The sequence below is a fragment of the Falco naumanni genome, chromosome 2 (assembly GCF_017639655.2).
Source record: "Falco naumanni isolate bFalNau1 chromosome 2, bFalNau1.pat, whole genome shotgun sequence".
NCBI lineage: Eukaryota > Metazoa > Chordata > Aves > Falconiformes > Falconidae > Falco > Falco naumanni.
The window spans coordinates 46,341,243-46,362,807 of record NC_054055.1 but is presented as its reverse complement, the minus strand read 5'-3'; the positions used below and the strand labels follow the sequence as shown (position 1 = coordinate 46,362,807).

Sequence of the window (21,565 nt, the reverse complement as noted above, 5' to 3'; positions counted from 1 at the left end):
AGGTTTTGTTTGGACAGAGATCTGTAGTAGTCAAGGCTACATACACTTTGACATGTGCCAAATTAACACCAATATGTGTCTCTGTCAAACGATATGCCTATGAGAAGTGACCATCAGTCTTTGTATTAGATCTATCAATAGGGATCAAAGGACAGATCTGGGGTCAATAAACTGAATGGCCCATCTTTCATTTAGTGGCTTTGAAGAAGCAATTTAAAATTAAATAATGTCCAACAAAAACAACAAAAAGCTAGTTAATATTCTTGCCTACATGCAGGAGTAAGTCCACAATATAACTACCCAAAACACTTTCTTTGTTTGTTTGTTTTGGTAAAAAAGAATTCTGAGAAATATATTCAATATTATTTGAAGACAGCTTCTTCCGGAATGAAGGACTTCCCTTATAAACACTGTAAAGGCAATTTGAGAATCCCTGCAAAATATCTGCTGAATCCTTGGGAAGTCACAATTTACTGCAGTGGAAGACATTTTCATGAAAGCTGAAAACTTTCCAAGAAGTGAAACCAGATTAAGTAGTAAACACTTTTCTGCCTAAAGGAAGTTTTTGTGAGCAAATTTGTGATACCAACATTTCTGCTAAAAATAAATAAAAGAAAAGTATATGTGAAAAACACTGCGGCAGAAAACTCCTTGTAGCTCTTTACTATAAAGTAATTTTGCAAAGATTTTTGTGCTACTCAAAAATATATAGCAGTGTTCAGATTAACCGAAAATAACTGACATAAAACAATAACTCAGTTCCTTTCTGTGTCTTGATCCTATTTTTCACATAAATGAAACATTTATGAAATCCATAGCATCTGAACACCAAATACACATTTTTTCCATATGACATAGTGAAGGCTATTTTAAGATGCTGGAATGTCATTAATTTGTGCCCCTTAGCTCAGCAATTTGTAAATGATTAGCTCTAGGACACCAAAACAAAGTAAAGCCTGTCTAAGCCCATTTTATCCGACTACTAGTATTTAATTTAAAGATCTAATGCCAAAGCCCAGCATATACACTGTTTATCATAAAACTGAAAAGGAAGCCTGATGTATGATGCATACCTACAGGACAATAAGAACAACTTTTTCTTTTTTTACTTTTTTTTTTTTCTAAGCCTAAAGCTTGACCCTTTCAGTTTCCCAAGATTTCAAGCTATTACCTACATTTCTGATGTTAACAGAGCCCCTGAGGAGCAAGCTTTGCTTGAGATGTTGCTGTCAAACCTTTTTCCTACAGTGTCTCTAGGAGGGGTGGGAAAGAAGAATACGATGAAGCAAAATATTATTAAAAATTGTTTCTGGTTACAAGGGATATCTGTATTTAATGGCAGCCTCACACCCTGAAGAAAGACTTGTGCTATGAGGTTCCCATTCCTGTTGAGCTTTACAGGAAACAACAAGTCCTTGGCCACTGTGCTGCACAAAGGGTTACAGGCCTGTGGCAGCTCTGGTCTCTGGAAAAGCCTTAAACTCTCACAAGGGTCCCAAACAAAGCTAAAAATGAAATTATATGGTGAAAAGTGGGGAGCTCCAGAAAGTTTATGACAGTTTGACTCTAGGAGAAAAGTTCTGCCAACAGCAGACGGCTCTGAATGGGGTAGCAGGCACTACTTGGTGTTTGTTTTTTAAAATCGATGAAACAGAACACACCTACCACTTCTCTTTTCACTCTGAGCAATTCATTCAGAGTCAAAGCTTTGGTCTGAAGCTTAAGGTCTTTCATTTTATTTAGGTCTGGGCTAGCCATAAAGGAGCAGTGAGAGAGGTTTAAGACTGGCAACATCATTCACCAGGAAATTCAAGTTACCTGCTCTTAGGCACCTCTGGAGTACGCTGGTTTCAAGTTCTTCAAGTTTGAGGAAAAAATCCGGACTTCAAAAATTCCTTAATTAATGACTTGCTCTAACTTGACTTTAAATGAGTTTCATCACTATGAAGGAACAGTAAAAATTAAAAAAAAAAAAAAAAACACCACCAAAAAAAACCACAAAAAAGTTCAGCGCCACCTGGTATTTTAAAGTAACAGCTTTAAAATGGTATTTTACCACCTAACCAAGCCCCACTTCAAGCCACAGGACCTTCAAACCAGACTTTAAGAAGAGAAAAAACAAGCCGTGACCACACTAACACAACCCTGAGGCTTGGGTAAGGAGAGAGGCTGAAGATCCCCAAGTGGCGGTGAATGGTCCTGCTCCCGGCCAGCTCCCCCCTCTGCCTCCAATCCAAACATTTTGATCAGATAATTTTAACTCACATACATATAAGAATGAGTTTTCATATTGATTCTAGAAGTCTTCCTTACTCAAAGGATGCAGAAGCCAAAGGAACATATTGGGGAAGAGAAACTTTGGGAAAGGATGATCTAGAATCCTCCACACTTTAAGACACAGAGAAGTAAAATTTAAGCATCCAATTTCCAACTTTAAAAAGAAATAAAAATCTGAGAGCTCATTTTCATTTTGAACAGTTACCTGGAAGTCCTTATCCATCTAAAAGAAATTTTAATGAGGAAGGTATGACACTGAAGCACTGAAACCCATGCTAAATAATTTCCATAACCTCAGAAAAGATATTTCAAGTTTCTTCTCCCTGGCAACTGTTTTTATCCCTGGTTGGAAATACTTCCTCTCTGCTTTGTGCTTAAAGAAAAAAAGAAGTTTAAATACACAGGCAGGTGGCTGTAGCAGCTCTGAATTGAGATGTTCCTGTTTGCCTCAGCTGGGCAATCTCCTAACTGATGGGTGCCACTAAAGCAATCAGGTTGTTTAGCATCCTATGCAAATTACTGGAGATGAATGCTGAAATCCACCAGCACACATACAGATGGAAATTAGCAAAAAGCAGCAATATGGTAATTCAGCATGATGCTGAACTTAATACAAGCATCACTAAAGGAAATCAACAGGAGATAGGAAGGAAGACAAATTTTGGGACTGCAGTATGAGTTACAGCAGAAGTCCACATGATGATATTCAAAACAGAAAATCCCACTCCACAGACTAGTTTTTGATCTGGAACAAAGAGTCTTTACCTGCTAAAAAAAAAAAAAAAAAAAAAAAAAAAAAAATCCCACAGAAAACCTCCTCCAGCCACGAGTACATCTTAAAGTTGTTGTGGCAGACATTCAGTACTAATCACCTTGAACCTTCTCCCCCACAAACTTAATCTCTGTGTAGTTAAACAAATACTAATAATTGAAAAGTACACAAACTGATTTTACTAAGGGGGTAATTAACCATTTCAGTTTAGCAGCTGATTTTTAGTTGGCATTAAACCAACAGGAGCTTAAAAGAACCTATTATACACGGATAAGATCCTGAATAACCGAGTAAGTTACTAGTTGGCAGTTTGATGTGGCCCCCGGACTTCAAAGGCCCCTTTCATAAGAAAGCAGGACAAAGGCAGAAGGGTCTTTATCATCATTTACGGTAAATACGATAGACAAATCCACTACATACTAGAAAGCTGATGGAAGGAAAAGACTGAACTTAGCATGAGCTTCATCAGCGTTTCAGGAGCCCTAAACTACCCCGTAGTTTTTTTTTGATTGGAAGATGACAGTAATTTGGAAAGGCAACAACAAATAGTTCAGTAGCACAGAAGGACTCAAAGTTTCTGCTACTTTGCCATCAGCAGATGCCTGGGTGGACACACCACCAGACTGCAGCAGAGCACATGCCCAAGTGTTCCCTGACACTTTAAGTCAACATGTCAGAGCCCCCCACCCTGGGCACACACGGCTCAAACCGTCTTCATTCCTACTGCTCAGCCTTAAGGATTTCTACCGCCCCAGGAACACACAGGCAGACAGGCAAGACTGACAGTCCCTGGAGTCAGCATTAGAGGAACCGCATGTTAAGGTCTAATCACGAAGTACACACAGCGCTGATAATTAGGCCATGTAGAAACGTAAGGATTTCCCCCTTACCAGTATTCACTGATGAAAAACCAGCAAGGACAAACAGCTTAAAATCAACGCAGTGTGAAATGAAAAGTACAAACTTCTAAGTGGAAAGCTGGCTAATGTAATCTTCACAATTACCATTTAATTTAAGAAGCAGATCAAAGAAGTGCATCATTTACATTTTCAAACATTAAGTTTTAAAGATCAAAGACCTCTAATATTTCCAGACTGCGTACATGTGAGTAACATAGTTAATCAGTCTATGCAGAGGAAGAACATGAGCTGCTCCTTCGCTCCATGCAGCAGTTCCCCCATTGTCTGAGGCTGTACAAGTGGTATCTGCAACAAGCATCATCAACCAGCACCCGCTGGCACTATATATAAATAGAAGCAAGGGGCTCCAAGGTCTGAAATAGCATTATACCAATTTTCTGACTGCTGGAGAACCCTCTCCCTGAAACTAGCTGCTGCTTCAGAAATTTTTTTCACAACTCCAGCCTGACAGCTATAATTTAACAGTGCTTCTACAATGTTCCAGAGGTCATTAAAAGACTTCACTTTCATTGCAGTGTTTAACCAAAACCCTGTTTTCATGACAGTGCTGGAGCCTAATTATGCCAAAAAGTTAAACAGAGAGAAGTGCACCATGTAAATGTTCCAAAACATGTCAGTGTAATTCTACATAGAACTGAAAGAGCAGCAGCAGAGGTGATGTTTTAATGACTACTGGGAGTTGCTGCAACACAGCCTGGTCAAATTCAGCGTAAAGTAGAAAGTGTCCTGGCACTTATATCCAGGAAACATACTGTTAGTTCATACTGAACACTCATGCCTACTTCTGAGCACCTCCAAAAAAACGCAGCTTAGAATCGAAGATTAAAACCAGATTTTTCTCAGCAGAAAACCAGAGAGCATCATGGCCATAAAACCTATGCTAAAAAACCAAAACCAACCAAAAAAAAAAGATCATTTAAACTGAACCAGCAAAGAGGAGCTGCTCAAGGTAGTTGAGAAGATGGCCAAAACTCCTCTTACTAAGTTGAGGAATGTGACAACGCCACATGTGTAAAGTGCAAGTGTGCAGTGATGCTCAGTACCTAACTGCCAGTGTTACAGTAACATTCAGTCCCCGGCGCCTTCCTCATTGTACACCAAGGTCTTCAATACACCAATGCTGCCCAACTGTCTGGTCCCAAACCCAGGATGGATTATTATCTGCATCTCCTTCACGTTACCCATTTCCCCTCCGAATCACAGGATTATAACTATTTCAAAAGTATATGGGAGGGGATATATAATGCTAACACATACAGGCTTTAATTCTTACAATACGGCATTACGCATCTGTAACAGGAGAGAAAGAGGCATACAAAATCCGCATACCTACCTCTAAACACAACAGGATTTAAAGCAGTTTTCTCGAGAGAAGCTTCTCCAACAGACACTTCTCACAGTAAGGAAGTTGCCTTCTATAACTAAGACTATCAAGCTCTTAGAAAGATGAACGGCTATTCCACTTTTACAATACTTGAGGAACCTTTGTATTACTAGTGCTGTGGGCAATGGTGGGAAACAGCCTCGCTGAGACACAAAAGAAGTTACATAGAAGCAAGTTTCGTACTTCTTGCATACATCTTCTCCCACAAAATAAAAAGGTGAGCAATATCCAGGCTCTTTAGATTAAGAAAATTTTGAGTTGTGTCCAGCTGCAATTAACTCGTAGCATCCTAATCTCAAAGGATATTTCCATTGCATAACGCTGTGGGTATTCCTGCCAGACCTACACTGGCTCCCATGGATTTCTGTGTCACAGCAGCCACACTGCTTCCAATTCCCAGCCTACATCAGGTAGGCAGACACAGTCAAAGCACTTAAAGTTCTTAATCTGCATCTCTGTCAAAAATTAAAACCACTATGCGCAATCTAAGCAACGTTACAGGCATTGGTAAATGAAGAGGTTGGTAAAACTGGTGTATATAACATCTGCCTCCACTAGCAGTCTGCAGAAGAGTGCCCCTTCCCAAAGGGCAACATCTATTGCCTACCTCAAGAAGAAGCAAAGACACATACACTTCTTTACCCGAGCGGAGACGCATGTGCTGAGGTTGGGATGAGAAAGATCTGGAAATCCAATTCTCTTCTCCATATCCTCCCCCCAGGAGCAATGTCTGTTAAACTGAGCCTGCACTAGGCTGATCCATTCCCAGATTGTGCAGTAGTGCAAGAATAAAGTTAAGACATGGCCAAGTTACAGCCACAGCCCAGCTGGGTTAGGGATAACACTCTAAGGACATAAAAAACATAAGACCAAGGTGAGGAAGGCTGGCATACCTTTAAAAACAGCCGAGACACACCAATATCCTTTTCATATTTCAGTCCCCCATATCTGAAAGGTAGCGTGACATTAGAGATCTCTCCTACTCCCCAAGAGAAAACCTCCTCTATCCTACCTCCGCAGCTGATCACAGAGGAGAGAAAGCAATCAGATGAGTCACCGCTGGAAATCTGCACAGCTGGGTTGTATCTAACCCATCTATGCACCAGACACAGGAAACCGAATTACTGCCAGCCTCCCAACCGCATCTGCTTAGGCACTAGAAAACGCCGCTCCGACTTTCGGCTTCGATACCGTGACCGGTAAATACGGTTCTTGCAAGAGACCTGCCTGCATGCAGAGAGCAAATCTTGTGGCCAAAATGCGTGTGTTAAGTCTTTTGTATTCTGACAAAATTAACCATTATATTGAGAACCAGACATGATTTAATAGCACCATTCTTTTTAACTATGATATATCCAAATAAGTTTAGGAAAAGAACATTCACCTTTTTACTGTAATTTTCAAGGGGAGACAGTTTTCACAAGACCAAAGATTCTACTGGAAAACGGAATGCCACATTTAATAATTATAATAATAATAAAAACCGCCAACAAAACATTTCAGAAATTCTTAGCTGCGGAGGTAAGAAAGGGAAGAAAATAAAAAAGTTACCATAGGTACCCACATACATGCATTTTTCAGCATGAAAAACGGTAAAATAAACGTAATAAGACACTCGGAAATTCAGAACCATCTGAGACTGTATTCTCCCAATCTTTCAAATGACAAAAATGCAAAACAAATGCCAAAGAAACAGATTTTAAAAGCCAGTACGTTCTACAAAATTTCGTAATTTAAATACTTACAAGGTAAGAAATTCACTCCAGTAAGAAGAAAAAAGGACTTATTTACAAATAACCTTAGGTGTACATTTCTGCTCTTCCCTTTCCAAGCCTCTCTCTGTCATTTCTCCACAGCTGCAGCTCCCAACCCCATCCACTGATACCTGACATGCAGAACTTCCTGGAATCTTTAACGATGCTCTCAAATGAGATTACAGCCTGCGTCTGCAAGACCTACCCCAACGTCACAGGGGACTTTTGGATTTTATCAGACACATGAAAGCTAGGTCGTTAGTGAGCAACCCAGTCTGTGCATTTTAATGGGCATTTGTCTCTGAAAAAGATTCGTCAACACGAAAGACTCGTAGTTGTGAAGCAATACCCTCCTGAATAATCATCAAGTCGATGTTTATTATATCAGGGATTTTTTCCCCCTCCACAGCACCAGGCAAATGTCTGTGAAAGATACCCATCTATACCTGGAGCTCATGCCTTCATCCTCACCCCATTTTCATTCAGTTCAAACACAAGCATCTCCATGCAACTTTTTTATTGAATGCCGGGAACTCGCAATGAGGATGCCAACGTGATATTTAAAAAAAATAAATATATATATATACGAAGGTGAGACCTTTGTAGTTGGTTCAGATAGTTGATGTCACTTTTTACAACTCCTTCTATTTGCAAAAGAACCTGCAATCAAGTGTCTGGCCCATTTTTGCTCAGGAGTACATTTTCAGGTGCATCAAAAAGGTACATTTTGTCAGTGGCACCGTTTAGGCAAGCGGAGAATGGCAACACAAAGAAGAGCAGCGGTTTTTCCTAGAGAAGAAACACAGCAATGCCTAGCTCTGTCCCCAGTTTCACCTAACCTGAAATAGTACCCAAAGAAGCATTTCAAGGCAGTGCAACAGCTGTTGCTACAAACCCCCCCACCCCTGTATCACCAAACCGGGATCTTAATTTTTCTTCCTCTTTTCCACAGTCACTTTGACATCTGGCTTCATTTGCTTCCATTCTTTATCACATCGTGATTTACTAGCAGACATGGTCATTTGGCCACATAGAAAGCCTCAGATCAGACTCCACAAGCTAAATTTTTCAAATTCCTTCCCGAAGGAAAAAATAATAAATAAATACATCACATATAGCAGGGCCAATAAAGTACTTCCAGGAAAGAATTTGCAAATAACAGTGAAGATTAGATCTGGGATTAGATTGCCCTCCTGAAAGCCAGATGGCCCAAAACCTCTGAAGGACCATCTCCCAACAAACGAAACCCCAGTGAGACACGAGGGCTGCTCCTGCCATAGCGGAAGGCAGTGCATAAGCATACAAAATACTTTCAAATGCTTCGGCCCAGAAGCTCCTGGCATGCTTTCTATTTAAAACAGGGCCAACTGTATTTATAAGCCTTACGAAATTCATCCTGAAGAAGTTATTAATGGCTAGAAGCCAGCCTCCCTAATTCAGGTGCCTAACTTATACCTCAACCCCAGGCACCCAGCAAACAGCTCCCAAGTCGTGTAAGGAAGAGAGCCAGGCAACGAGCAGAAGCAGGTGACTTGAGAAGCCTCCAGGGAAAGAGATGGCTTGTCTAAATTCAGGTGTCTGCCTCTCTTCATCCCACTAGCTTGGCGGCAATCCAGCAGCAAGCTGCCACCAAAAGACCAACTCCACCAACACCACCACTTCCCTGGCATGAGCACTGGTGCCATCTCACCTCCCAGGAGCCAAGCAGGTACCAAATTCCACAAAACAGGCTGACTTCCCATCGTCAGATGGATGGAAAGCCAAATCACTGGGAGGATCAGACAAATGCCACTGCCATCACAAAAGGAGGCATGAGAAGCACATGCCAAGCACAGGAGCTTCAACAACACCTTGCTGTTATAATGTCCCAGTGCTGACACAAAACCGTGTCGCTGTGGGACATGCCCTAGGAGGACAGCTTGGCCCAACCAACAGTTTTCGCTGTCTGTGCTTAGTTGAATTGATCCCAGCCTAGATATCCCTTTAAAGCTGTGTTAGATGACGATGATTTTGACTTTTATGGCCAACATAGTAAAAACTATTTCCCAAAGTTAGTATATCAGGTTTCTTTTCTAACAGTAATGACTGAAAGCTGAATCATGTCCAGAAACAAAATTTAGGGCTTTCACATGAGCTGGTACAAAAAAAAAAAAAAGTCCCAACACATCCATCACTGGCAAAAAAAAAAAAGGGGGGGGGGGGGCAGGGAAGGCAAGTCTTATAATCCTCATGCTCTTCTATGATAATCCCAGATGTTTTGTACCACAAATGCAAAACACTGTTGAAATTCAGTTTCTCTACTCAGTGTAACACAAATGAAAGTTTTACAGCTAAATATCCAACTGGAATCTAGCATGCTGTGAGTCACATCCATACATCTTTTCATTGGAAAAATAAAAATTTAGCACTATTCATAAACACTAAATTTACAACTGCTTGCAGAAGCTCACAGCATGAGGAACCAAAAAAACTATTTTGAAGTATCTCATTCACTACATTCCTTTGAAGTTAGATTTTTACTTGGATTGACAGCATTCAGATATATGAAAAACAGCAAAACCAAAACACTCCTCCTAAGGTAATTTGGATAATAAGTTAGGTGTGTCAAACACACCTTAGACCAGCAGAAGCATTTCTAGTACACTGTGTCTGAGAGCACATGCTGTTTTTCATTAAATTGCTGAAGCTGGAAAGACCATTTTAAAAATTATAGTTAAGAGTTACATTAGTCTCATTAAGTAGAAAAGGTTGGGGGTTTTGTTTTGTTTTAAAAACCAACTCCTCCAGAGGTGGATAAAGGAACTCTAGAGAGGAGGAGTGGTAGGTACAAGGAACAGCTGGAATGTATCTGGTTCTTACAACACAATAAAACACAAGTGTTTTCCAAAGCTCAGCAAGGTCACCGTCTAATGTAATACACCCAAGTGCTCTTTAAAAACAAAAATTTGGACAAAAAAAAAAGTGTTTGACAAAGAAAAGGTGCTAAAAGGCAGCCCATAAGCAATGAAGGAGGGGAGCACGCTAAACATGGAAATCATCATCACACCTCCTCCCCAGACTATAGGTGGAAAAAAACATATGACCTCAGAAAACTGAATAAAGGATCAGGATACAGTTCAAAACACAAACAAATAAAAAGACAGGAGGAAAAGAACAAAAGTAACACCATAACTAACCGTAGCTTGTAACCACAAAACACAGAACAGAAGAAAACAAAAGTCCAGTCAGAATTGTCTGTAGATCCCCTTAAGGTGCAATGCATTTCCCCAGTATGGAAGACTTCCCCACTTCTATAGTCAACAAGTTAATTCCTCCTCTTAAAGTGCCTGCAGATGCCGTTTTCATGCAAAATTTTAAAACAACTTTCAAAACTACAAAGAGAAGCCATCCACAAAGGAAACTACACTGTGAACTCAGCTCAAAGCTATGCATGCCCATCGCACAGGACTCTGTGAAGACAGACTTTGAGACAGACTTTCCTCGACTCTAAGAAATCCAAATACTGACTTAACTTGAAAAAAATATATAAACCCACCTTGCAGAAACCAGGAAACAGATTTTACTCTCAAGCAAACTGGTCCCATGTTTCTCTCAAACATATCACCACATACACCACAGATACCTTTCTTGAGGTCCCAAAGGAAGGGGACAACAAGGTAACAGAATAGTATGCAGCCAGATAAAACAGTATTAATGTCACACTCTCCCTCTAAAACATTATTGCTAGCCCTGTTACATGATATTTTGCTACAGCGCTTTCGTAGTCTGCAGCCAGTGGAGAACATTATTTCCAGGATTTACATTCCCAGAGTATTTACTTCACAGCATGTGTATTTATGTATCAATTCATATTTCTATATTAATTGGATACACTTAGATTTATTCCATGCAAGGGCTCACTGCCAAGTATCAACACACAATAATGAAATATTGATGCATCCACCTAAAGGAGGGTTAAATACATCCCTTATGTAGATGCAAGCCAGGACTTTGGCAGCTGTGCTGTAAGAAGTTCTCCAGAAACCAGCCCACCCAGGTTTTATGACTTGACAGAATTACCCAGTATTCGACACAGTTTAGGCAACACAATATATAGATTCTGACTTTTCATTCACCCATTTTTCATTCTGACACCCATCCAGGACATCGACTGGCTCTCTACACACTATCTAAGAATACCTTACCCAGAACTGAGGAAAATCTTTTCACAACAATTATGTGAATTGAAATGAAAGTACGTACGAGAAGAGGATTCAAACAGTAAGACGAATCTTCTGTCTCTACAGTTATTCCTCCCATGTGCCATACCAGACTGTATGCATTAGATTCATGCTTGGGGGAAAAACAAAACAAAATAATCACAGAGGTAAGATCTCTATGCAAATACAGGGAAAACATCAGTGCTAGACCTCTTGCTGCATTTGCAGAAGCCATAAAAGCGTACAGTAGAAATGCAGACTTCGAACAGTTTCAACAAATAGAAACATTTGGTGACCACATGTCAGAGACCATTCACCGGATTTGACTGCTGCACCATTGGTCTAAACCAGAAGATTTCAGTAAGTAGTTTTGGCTCTCAAATTTTATCCTCTAGCTCACTCTTCCTACCAAGCTACTCCACAAATCTGCTTTTTTAATCTTCTGAGCAGGCAGGGGGTAGGGGTGTGTGTCTGTGTGTATACACACATTTTTTTTCCTGGAAAAAGACAAAACCGCAAGCTCTCAAATAATTTTCCAACATCCAAAATGTAATAGATAGCTTTAAACCACAAAGGAAGGCAGTTCTGGACTCTGAAAAGCAGACTTCAATGCAATAATGAATGAAGTTGTTAGCATACACCACAGCATTCAAATAAATCAGGCTATTTCACTACCTATTTAATGGCCATGGTGGACACGAGCAGCAGAGGTACTTCTAGTTGCTATCCAGACATACCGGGCTCTTTTCCTCTAACACCATCTATTGAAAATGAAAACAACCTTATCTTGCCACAGAAATCCCAGCGGTGAATCACCTCTCTCCATCAACACTGGGTAGTGTTAGAACTAGGAAGGACTTCTGTTCCCCTGCGGTGTCCCTGCATGAGGGACAGTCCCAGGACTAGAGAGTCCTGCTTGTGGCTCTGAGACTGACCCTCAAAGATGGTATCAGATGAAACCTGTAGCTCTCAGAACATCCGACTAACAACTCTAGATCAGTTATTAGGAGAAGAAATTCAGCTTCCAAGAGGCCCTGTAATAGCATGTGATATTAAGAGTTACTTGGCCCAACACCTCCTTTTCACTTCAGTGGATTTGTGAAGGTTGCTCCACGTGCTTTCCTACAGCTCTGCTCCTTCACTCCAACAATTCATTCAGGCACACGCTCACTGCCCACCTTCCCTCAGATGGGATCTGTACCTTCAGCTACACTGGGGGAAAAAAAATAAAAATATTCAAGTGTTATTTGCCTCGGGGCACTCTAACTAAAGATTTACAGACTTCGTGGGTCAGGTTTCAAGTTGCTTTAGCAAACAATTTCAAACCGTAGACATTCACCTGAAGATGAGGGTCCACTTAAGATACACAATGGGAATCAAAAGCTGACGTGCTTTACAAGAAAACCTCACATACTCTTCTTTCCGCCTGAATGCTTAGAGGGGCATCACCCCTAAAACGGTGAAGGGTGTTTTGGGGGCGAGGGCCCACGTCTCCCCTTTGTTCACAAGGATGAACTTCGTGGCGGACTGCGGAGAGGAAGGGGCAGGCTGCTCTCCCACATCCTGAGGCGGGGAAACAGACTCGGCAGTCTGGGATATTTAATAGCTGGGGGAAGAATGCTTCGGTTTGAAGGAACAGCTTTTGGCTTGCTTAAGTTATAATATGGAACAGAACACAGTAAAACAGCTTTAACCCAGCTATTTCTAGCTTTGGCAAACAAAGCTCTACCTTAGAGAAACTATTTCTAAGTTGTGGCGTCTCGGTGTTTTATTCTGGGCTCGGCACACACCATCTGCCCAGCTGAGGTGCTAAGTAACGGCTGAGTTTGACCGGCACCAGTTGTTACAGGCAGAGCTCAGAAGACTCCAAAAGTCCCAGGTGCAAGTCCCAACACCACTACCTGGAGAAGGGGCACCTGAAGAGCTTGAGTTTTGCACAGTAAATGACAACTCTCTCCCCAAAAGAGGTAGATGTCCTCAACAGCTAGCTCTCCCAGGGTGACTGCCTCCAACGAGAGTAACCGATACGGAGACAAGCGACACAGTCCCCCCTCCCAGCTCACTGCGGCACACGGAGCACAAGGCTGGGGACTGCGCCCGAAGAGGTCTTTGCACGGAAAAGGCCACAGACCTGCCTTGTGTGCATGATCACAAACGGTACCTCAACGTAAACGTGAATTAAAGGACAAAGACTTTCATAAACTAACACTAGCTATCAGATGCAATTTTTGGTTGCTACTACTCTTATTCATGTTGTTGGGGTTTTTTTTGTTTTGGTACAGCCTAAGAACTAGGATCACATGTTTGAGCTCCCACCAGGCAGTGGCTGCCATACAGTATGGAGACTCCAGCTGGTAACAGGAGGAAGAAGAACCTGGCCAGGACAGAATCTTCTCTCACCAAAAGCTTCAAGAACAGATGAGGTGAAAATTTTTGATGGTTTTGGGGTGGGTTTTTTTCCCCCTTGAGATCTGACAAATACAGCTGCTCAATCCCCATCACAAAAATCCCTCAGCTTCAAGGTTCAAGCTCAGGTCTTCCGAGGTTTTTTTTAAATCTCAAGAGTCTAAAAAGCTCTGTATTGAATACAGAAATACGTTAACACATGTCATTAGCAAAGGGAAATAGTAACGGTTTACAAAGAGATTTTTGCTTGTTCTTTTAAATACATAGTAGCTAGTGTTTGTATGCTTTAATCTTCCTCTAATGTTAGGGGGAAGTTGGCACACAAAAGCTTTCCAAAACACAAGAACTTCAAGTTTGTAAATATTTGGAAATCTGCCTCATCTTTAAAACTAACTGCTTAATCATTAGGACTCACCAAGTTTCATCCTCAGTCAAGCACACACCACTTCGTTTCACTAGGACTTAGAAAACCTCGGGATGTATCTCGTTACTCTGAAAATACCTTTACAAGAATGGAAACTGTGGGCCTTGCCTTTTTAATCCATCTGGATTTAAAGAGTAGAGACACACAAGGGACCCTCTGAAACCACATTTCATAGTGCAACAAGTATTTATATTTTCCTTCAACATTCCGGAATTCATAACATCCTGTTTATCGATACCTTCAGGTTTTTACGTTACTCCATTTACAGCAAGACATTTCTCCAAGGAGTAAGTTCAAAGGTTACTTTAAAATAAAAACAGCTTTCACATATCAGAAACAAAGTACAGCCACACCAATTAGATGGGGAAGGGGTAAAGCTGAAGTGTGTTTTCCACTACACAAGCAGCGCAGGCTTTACGCTGCCATGGCTTCGCTAGTGCTCGTGCTCCCTTGTGCTACCGGCGGGCAGGGGCAGCCTTTCGCAGGAACAGTACAACCAGTATCAAATGAAAATTAGTAATAATTAAGACAAATCCCCAAACCCTTAACAGGATTTTCAAAGACAACATTACATCACCTTAATGAAACTATTTCAGGTAAGCTTTGCCAGTTTAAAGAAAGCAATGCAAGAAACGTATACGCGCGAGAGGAATGCTTTGATTACCTAAACTCACAGCTGGCTCTTACAAAATCGGCGCTCGGGGAAGCCAGGGCTGCTGCAATTACCTACGGTCACGGGTGACACTTACAAAACCGACGCTTGTGGAAGTCATTTGCGATACCCCTGCCTACAGTGCTGTTGGTTCAAAGTTCTCAATAGATGTTAAGCACTAGATGTCATCGCTTTACAGAGGAAACAAAGAAGCCTGGACTCGGGTCTCGACAAGCTTACAAAGACGAGGGGCTAAAAAGTTAACAACCAACCTTCTTCGAATAGTTACTCCTCCGCACGTTACCGGCATGGCATTTCTGACAGCAGCAAGTTTCATCTCAAGCGAACGGGTGCAAAGACTTCGTATGTTAAAACACACACGAACCAGCACGGCAAAGCCACCCTTAAAATCCACACGACGAGCTAACTCTAAGCGAGGCTGTTCAACTTTCCTAACATCTCTCCAAACAGCCTCCACGCCAGCAGCCTGCCCCCCCCCCCCCCCCCCACCCCCGTACCCCCGTGTGCGGCCCCTCCCCCGCGTTAGCACTCACCGCGCCCCCGGGACTCCGCCGGGCTACAGAAACACAGGTACCCGCACCCAGCGCTACGTGCGGGTGGGCACCCGCCTTTGCAAACAGGAGGAAAGGGCTGTAACTTCAGGTTACTCGCCGTCCTGGACGCTCCCGAGGCAGGGAGAAGCAGCGTCTTTAGTTCCGACCGTCTCCGAGCAAGCGCTGGAGAAGTAACTGCCAAGGCGGCAAGGAATTACAAGCCTTAATGACAGGAGGGGCAGCTCCGCCGGCCGTGAGCGGAGGGTTTGGGGAGGGGGGCGCCGGCCACACCGCAGACGGATCTCCGCGAGCTTTCGCGGCGCGGTCCAGGCACGGCAGCAGCCCGCAGCTGCCCACAAAGAAAAGTTTGGGGCCCGCGTCCCCGCAGCTCGCGCCCCGCAGCGGGACCCCGGGAGGGGACCGGGGCCGACAAGGGGGCGACACACGGAAGGGCCGAGAGACGCCTCACCTCTACCCATCGCCGAGCCTCGGCGAACGCCGCCTGGCAGTCGCACTCCGCGTCCTCTCTCCCCTCCATGGCCAGCAGAGCGAGCGAGAAAGCGGGGGGGGGCGGGGGGGGGGCCGTGGCGGCGAGCGGCCGGTGCTGGGGTGGGGGCCCGGGGACCGGCCGCTGTCATTCAGCTGCCGCCTTTTAACGCTCCCCGCGCCGTCTCCTCCCCCTCCGCCTCCTCCCCGCCGAGCTCCCCCTCCCGTGAGCTCGCCGGCGCTCAGCGACCGCAGGAATCCGACGGGGCCGCCGGACGGCAGCGCCGCGCCCCCCCCCGGGGGCAGCCGGGCGCCCGGCAGGGGCTGCACCCCCCCCGCGGCGGCGGCTCCGTCCCGCCGGGCCGCGGCGCCCCTCGCCCCGCAGAGCCCGCCCCCGGCGGCCCCCGCCCCACCGCATACCAGGAATAGCTGGGGACAATCGCACCTTTCAGGGCCGGCCACCTCCGCCCCGGCCCCGCCACCTGCCGCCCCCGCCCGACCACGGCCACCCCGCGGGCCGGCGGCCGCCCCTCGCCGCGCAGCGCCGGGGAACGGAGCGGGGCGCCTGAGGGCGAGACACGGCCCCCGCGCCCCGCTGCAGCGCTGTCCCGCGTGGGGACGGAGCGAGGAGCCCTCTCCTCTGCTTCGGGAGACATGACAGCGCCACGCTTCGGGGCTCCTCGCTCGGAGCGAGCGAAGCGGGGATGCCCGGGGCAGCGCCGCGGCCGCACTCAGCCCGCAGCCCCCTGCCCGCACACCCTGTGCCGCAGCCGGGCCTGCCCGCAGCGCCCCGCCAGCCCCCAGGGCTTCGGGCCACTCGCGCCTCCGCCCCCGGCAACCGGCTCCGTACGGCGGGTCCGCTCCCCGCGCAGCCCCAGCGCGGCGGCCGCCACCAGCGCGGGGGGAGCTGCGGGGGCTGCACCCCGGCACGGCATCCCCCCCGCTGGCCCGGGCCCCGCGGCGGGGCAGGTGTGCTGCCCGAGCAGGGCAACCCCCTTCCTCCCAGGGCCGGAGCGGGCATGTGCTAAGCAGAAATGGTAATAAAGCACCAGGAAAGACGAATTTTTTTTCAATATCCATGTACAGCATTAGGTTGTTTTCAGTTGTGTTTATGGTTGGTTTTTTTAAAGTACTTTAGTTCATTTTAACATTGCATTTAAGATGATCTTTTCCTACTTGAACAGTATTTTTCTTTCCATATTTTCTTTGTAAGCAAAACTGAGTTGCTGCACCCATCTCCCACTTACATGGTCCATGGCAGAGCATGGGGTCATTTCTTAACAACTACTGAGAAAAGATAACTTAAAATTTATACCGCACACAAATTATCATCTTCTACTTGGCAGCACACCTTATTTCTGCTCTGCAAACAATCTTCTTAGTCTAGGGAAGATGATTTGAGGAGATTAATTCAACACCGCAAGAAGCTACTAGCCATCAGCTTCTGCAGGACATGGAAACTAAGTGTTAGTGGTGCTACACACAGGAAGGAAAATGCAGTGACTCTGGCTGAAGTTAAGTTCCACGGGAAATGTTTGACATTTATTAAAGTTACAAATGCATATAAATTATGTAGTTGGCTCCTCACAGTGGTGTGATCTGAGACATCTATGCTATAAAGCCAGTGGTGAATGAAATGATAAGCAAAGCTTTAATTCTGAAATTTTTTCCTACTCCTTTTTCCTGCTCCAAGCCACATCAGCCACAAGACCAAATACAAATGAAGAATCTGCATTTTTCTCGAGTGGGAAGCCTGAGCATCAGAAAACCACCCTCTCATCTCACTATTTATCATTCATGACTACAAAGGGGGCGGGGGGGGGAAGTCTAAATAAAGCGTGTATGTGCTGCTGCTGGCTGGCACCAGTTTGTGTGAGCTGTCATTACTAAACATTTTTCTGGTGAACTAATGCAGCTTTTCCCAGATACTTGAAGTCTGCCTTTTCACTTCATATAAAAATATGCTGCTTGTCCCTAAGGAAGAGAAAAAAACTATGAATTAATATAAAAATTAATTTTATTTGAGAATAAAATTCTATGAAACAGGTTTTAAGAGGTTGTGTTTAAAAAAAGTTTCCAGGTTCTCACTTATTTCTGGTTATTTCACTTAACAGCAAATCAAATCACTCTTCTTTATGAATCAAGTGCTTAATGTTTTAGATGAAATAATTTCAGTAATCAAGTATTTTGACTAAGTCCTCGTTTTAGTAAGCTGCACGGACCACAGCAGCTGTCAAGCTGAAGTTATTCACTGAGTAAAAAAAGTTCCAACATGGAAATTTCTTCCTTGAAGTGAATTTAAAATCAACCATCGTACATAATTTATCCACGCAAGCTTTGACAACCAAAATATTTTAATACTCCTTTGCGCTAACAAGGTAAGTCACTAGACCCCTAGATCAGAAAACATTACATATCCCAGATATGACTGGTAACTGTTGGTGTCAAAAGTGGGAAACGTAATGTTGTTCTGCTTGGCAAAAATAAACCCTTTCAATGTGTGTGCTCCTAGGGATAAGTCAAGCAACAGTTTACATCATATTCTTTTCATAGAGAGTTCTACAAATATTTGATACAATAATATTTTCTACAAGGCAGGCTTCTTCCCTTAAGGAAAGACTGTATTTATTTTCTAAATGTAGGCTGTTAAGTGTGTTTATTTTCTAAAACTGACATTTCAATGACAGAAAACACTTTTCTCCTTCTTTCCTTAACTGAGTCATGCAGCCGTGATTGAAAGGAAAGGGCATTGTACTAGTTATTAGATTCTCACAGTTTCTCAATAAAATGCTTGTACTAACATGGGAAAACTTACACCAATATATACTTAAAAGAGCTTCAACAATCCCCGAGTGCTTAATAGCACACCTGCTCCAATCAGCTAAAATTAATATAAGCACGGAGCATGCATCATCCCTTCACTCCTACATGCACCATTTCCATAAGATGATGTGTACGGCTGGCCCAGGCTGCAGAAGCTGAAGAGGGATTTCCTGGCAGCCACTAGCACTACGTGCCTGTGGCCAAACCATGCTCCACACAAAGGTGGCAAGGCTCTGGCAGGGCTGTACAAGTTAGGAAATTCAGCATTATTTTCCCACGGAGCTTGAGCTAATAAGCACAGATTGTACAATTAAGGCAACGTCTGCATGGGCATCGCAGCGCCAAAAGCATCATGTGTTCTGCAGGGTTTACCCGCCCCTGGTCAGGACCTTGCTGGACTATGCAGGTCAGCCAAGTGTTCATACCTCACTCCTTGTATCCAAGTTATACAGGTTATGCCAATGCCAAAGATATTCCAGCACCCTGTAGATCCCTTTACTTCTTGCGTTCCTCAAGAGGGTCACCAATAACTGTGCCAAAGCATAGTCTTACAAGAAGCACTGGAAGGTCGCTACACCGTACGTGTTAGGCGAAACAGTGTTTCTGCAGTGCAGTCTTTCAAAATTTCAGTCTAGCAAGGGACCACGCAGTGAGCAGACACAGTTCAGCGTAAAAACTGGTGCATTGCTCTTCCTTCGTCATCTCAAACTTCTGAGAACCTTTCCAAAAGCAATGTTCACTAAAAAGTACCATTTTGTATATTAATAAACTGGAAATGAACACTGAAAGTAAAACAAAATAGAAGGAAACCTTAGCACGCAGGACAACTGATTTGAAGTCTACATTAAAAAAAACACCAAACAACCAAACCCCCCTCAAAAAAACCCAGAGCAAAGCTACCGTATTGCCAAAATAATAGGAACTCTTATTCATAATTTTTTACTTAAGATTCCAGATTTTTCCAGTGTGAACATGAAAAATCCTACCCCAAGTTTACTATTCTAACCTTGGGTTTGTTTGTCATGAATTCACTTAATTAGTCCTCATACTCAATTAAAGCTCCAGTCCTGAAGTGACTTTGCAATAAATAATTGCACAAAAACAGTGCCCCTCCATTTATTACCTAAAACTACCAAAATCCGCTGAACACTGAAGAGCATACACACTGTGAAAATTTCCCCAAAGCAGACAAGTGACATAGGTAGCTGAACAGCTCTGAACTGCACTTCCGCTTTGTCTTTTTACTCACCCTCCTCCCTATCCTAAAAGCACCTTATCGATATCAACTATGGCTTACTTGAAATGTAATCCTCTGAGTCACCTTTAGCATAAAATATGCAATATCCTAATTACATTGTGACAACTTTTATTTGATTTTTCTGATATTAGCCGGAAGACAATGCAGCTGTTTTGGTAACCAAGTCCTTTGATGTTTATTTAAAAGCAGGTTTCATGGCTTTACTAATGAGCACGACAACATAAAGCAAGTCTTAACGATACTGCTTTTTATTGGAGTGAAAAAGCGCTCGAAAATAGAAGCTCATTAGTGTCGTTCTTCCCCCTCACTTTTCCAACCAGCTCACTTAGAGAAAACAGACTCTTGTTGTTAGTGGACTCTTCAGGTGACATGTTTTAGACAGACACTCCTACTTTCTTTAGAGTGCAAAAGATGTTCTTAAGTGATAAGACAGACTCCTCCCAGGCCTCTTTCTTTTCTATAAAGAAGGAAAACTCCGCCAGATTGCTTCTGGCATAACCCCATTCATTTTTCCTGCAATGACAATTGGTAGAAAATGAAAGCAACCCTCCGGGACTGGGGGTTCAGTTTCCTTTGGCAGTGGTCTTGATTGGAAGCAAACCTGAACTATTTCACTTCAAAGCAACAAATAAGGAATATTTTTCTGGAAGTCAAACCCAGCAAGTTAACCAAAATAAACTTTCACAAGAATCCTAAAGCATGTGATTGTTCAGCCAAAAAAATCCCAAAGCCAAACAAAAACCCAAAACAACCCAAAACCCCCAAATTTTTACTAATTTGACTGTAGAAATTGACCAACAGTACCTTAAGATCCAGTGTGTGTGGTGGGAGGGATGGCACAGGGGAAGGGTATCACACAGCATTCAGTAATGCCACGTGACAAACTTACAATAGATATTCCTAAAGGGAAAAAAAAGTATATGACTATCATGTGTATCCTAAAATCTATAGTCTGTTTCTGTTCTTGTTACACAAAACTTCATTACAACAATCATTGCTTTTCTATCCTTTATTTCAGTTAGGTAAGATACTTCACATTGCTGCATCCACCTGTGTGTGCCCTCTGCAGTCCTGCCGTTCGAACTAGCATTATCAGCGTGGCTTTTCTGGAGCAAAAATCCATGTTTTTCCATATACACAAAGAGCAAACACTAGTTTAACTAAAGGTTTTTGACAATTTATTAACATTATTAAGCTTGAGAAACAAAATTAAGCTTTATTCAAAATGTAAAGATAATTTTAAAATGTTAGTGCTCACCAACAGTTAGAAGAAACAGTCCCTTTTCTGCCTTTTTTCTTCCATTTATTTATTTATAAATAATGCACTGAAAAAAATGCCTTTGTCTTCTGAGTCACCTGCAAAAGTTCTTATAATATTAATGTACCATCATAGTAAAAGATGGAGATAGCCTCATATTTTGAGTTTTTACCCACTAACATAACACATACTCCACTCGAAATGTTATCTGTGAATGATACAAATGATAACCCTCCTCTGAACCAGCTCATCATTATTATGATGAAATAACACAGACAGTAATTCCCAAAACTTTTAAAGGGGTGGAAGGGGAAAAACCCACCACATAAGAAGTCTTGCACAAAATGCATGCGTGTATATAAATACCCAAAGTTGTTTTAGGAACAAGCAGCAAGATA

The 21,565-nt window shown here is 43.2% G+C and overlaps 1 protein-coding gene across 9 annotated transcripts in view; it reads right to left on the bottom strand.

The window, feature by feature from the left end:
- The window catches only part of LMO7 (LIM domain 7), a 131,042-nt gene extending 115,049 nt beyond the window's left edge, over window positions 1–15,993 (bottom strand). For 3 of the 9 annotated variants that reach the window (XM_040584223.1, XM_040584224.1, XM_040584219.1), the window contains exon 1: window positions 15,812–15,965. In XM_040584223.1, coding sequence (XP_040440157.1) covers window positions 15,812–15,880 — 69 coding nt within the window. In that variant the 5' untranslated portion in view covers window positions 15,881–15,965. Of the gene's footprint in view, window positions 1–15,811 lie in introns of all 9 variants that reach the window. The other 6 variants (XM_040584216.1, XM_040584217.1, XM_040584220.1 and 3 more) reach the window with 4 other exon arrangements.
- Window positions 15,994–21,565: the final 5,572 nt, after the last annotated feature.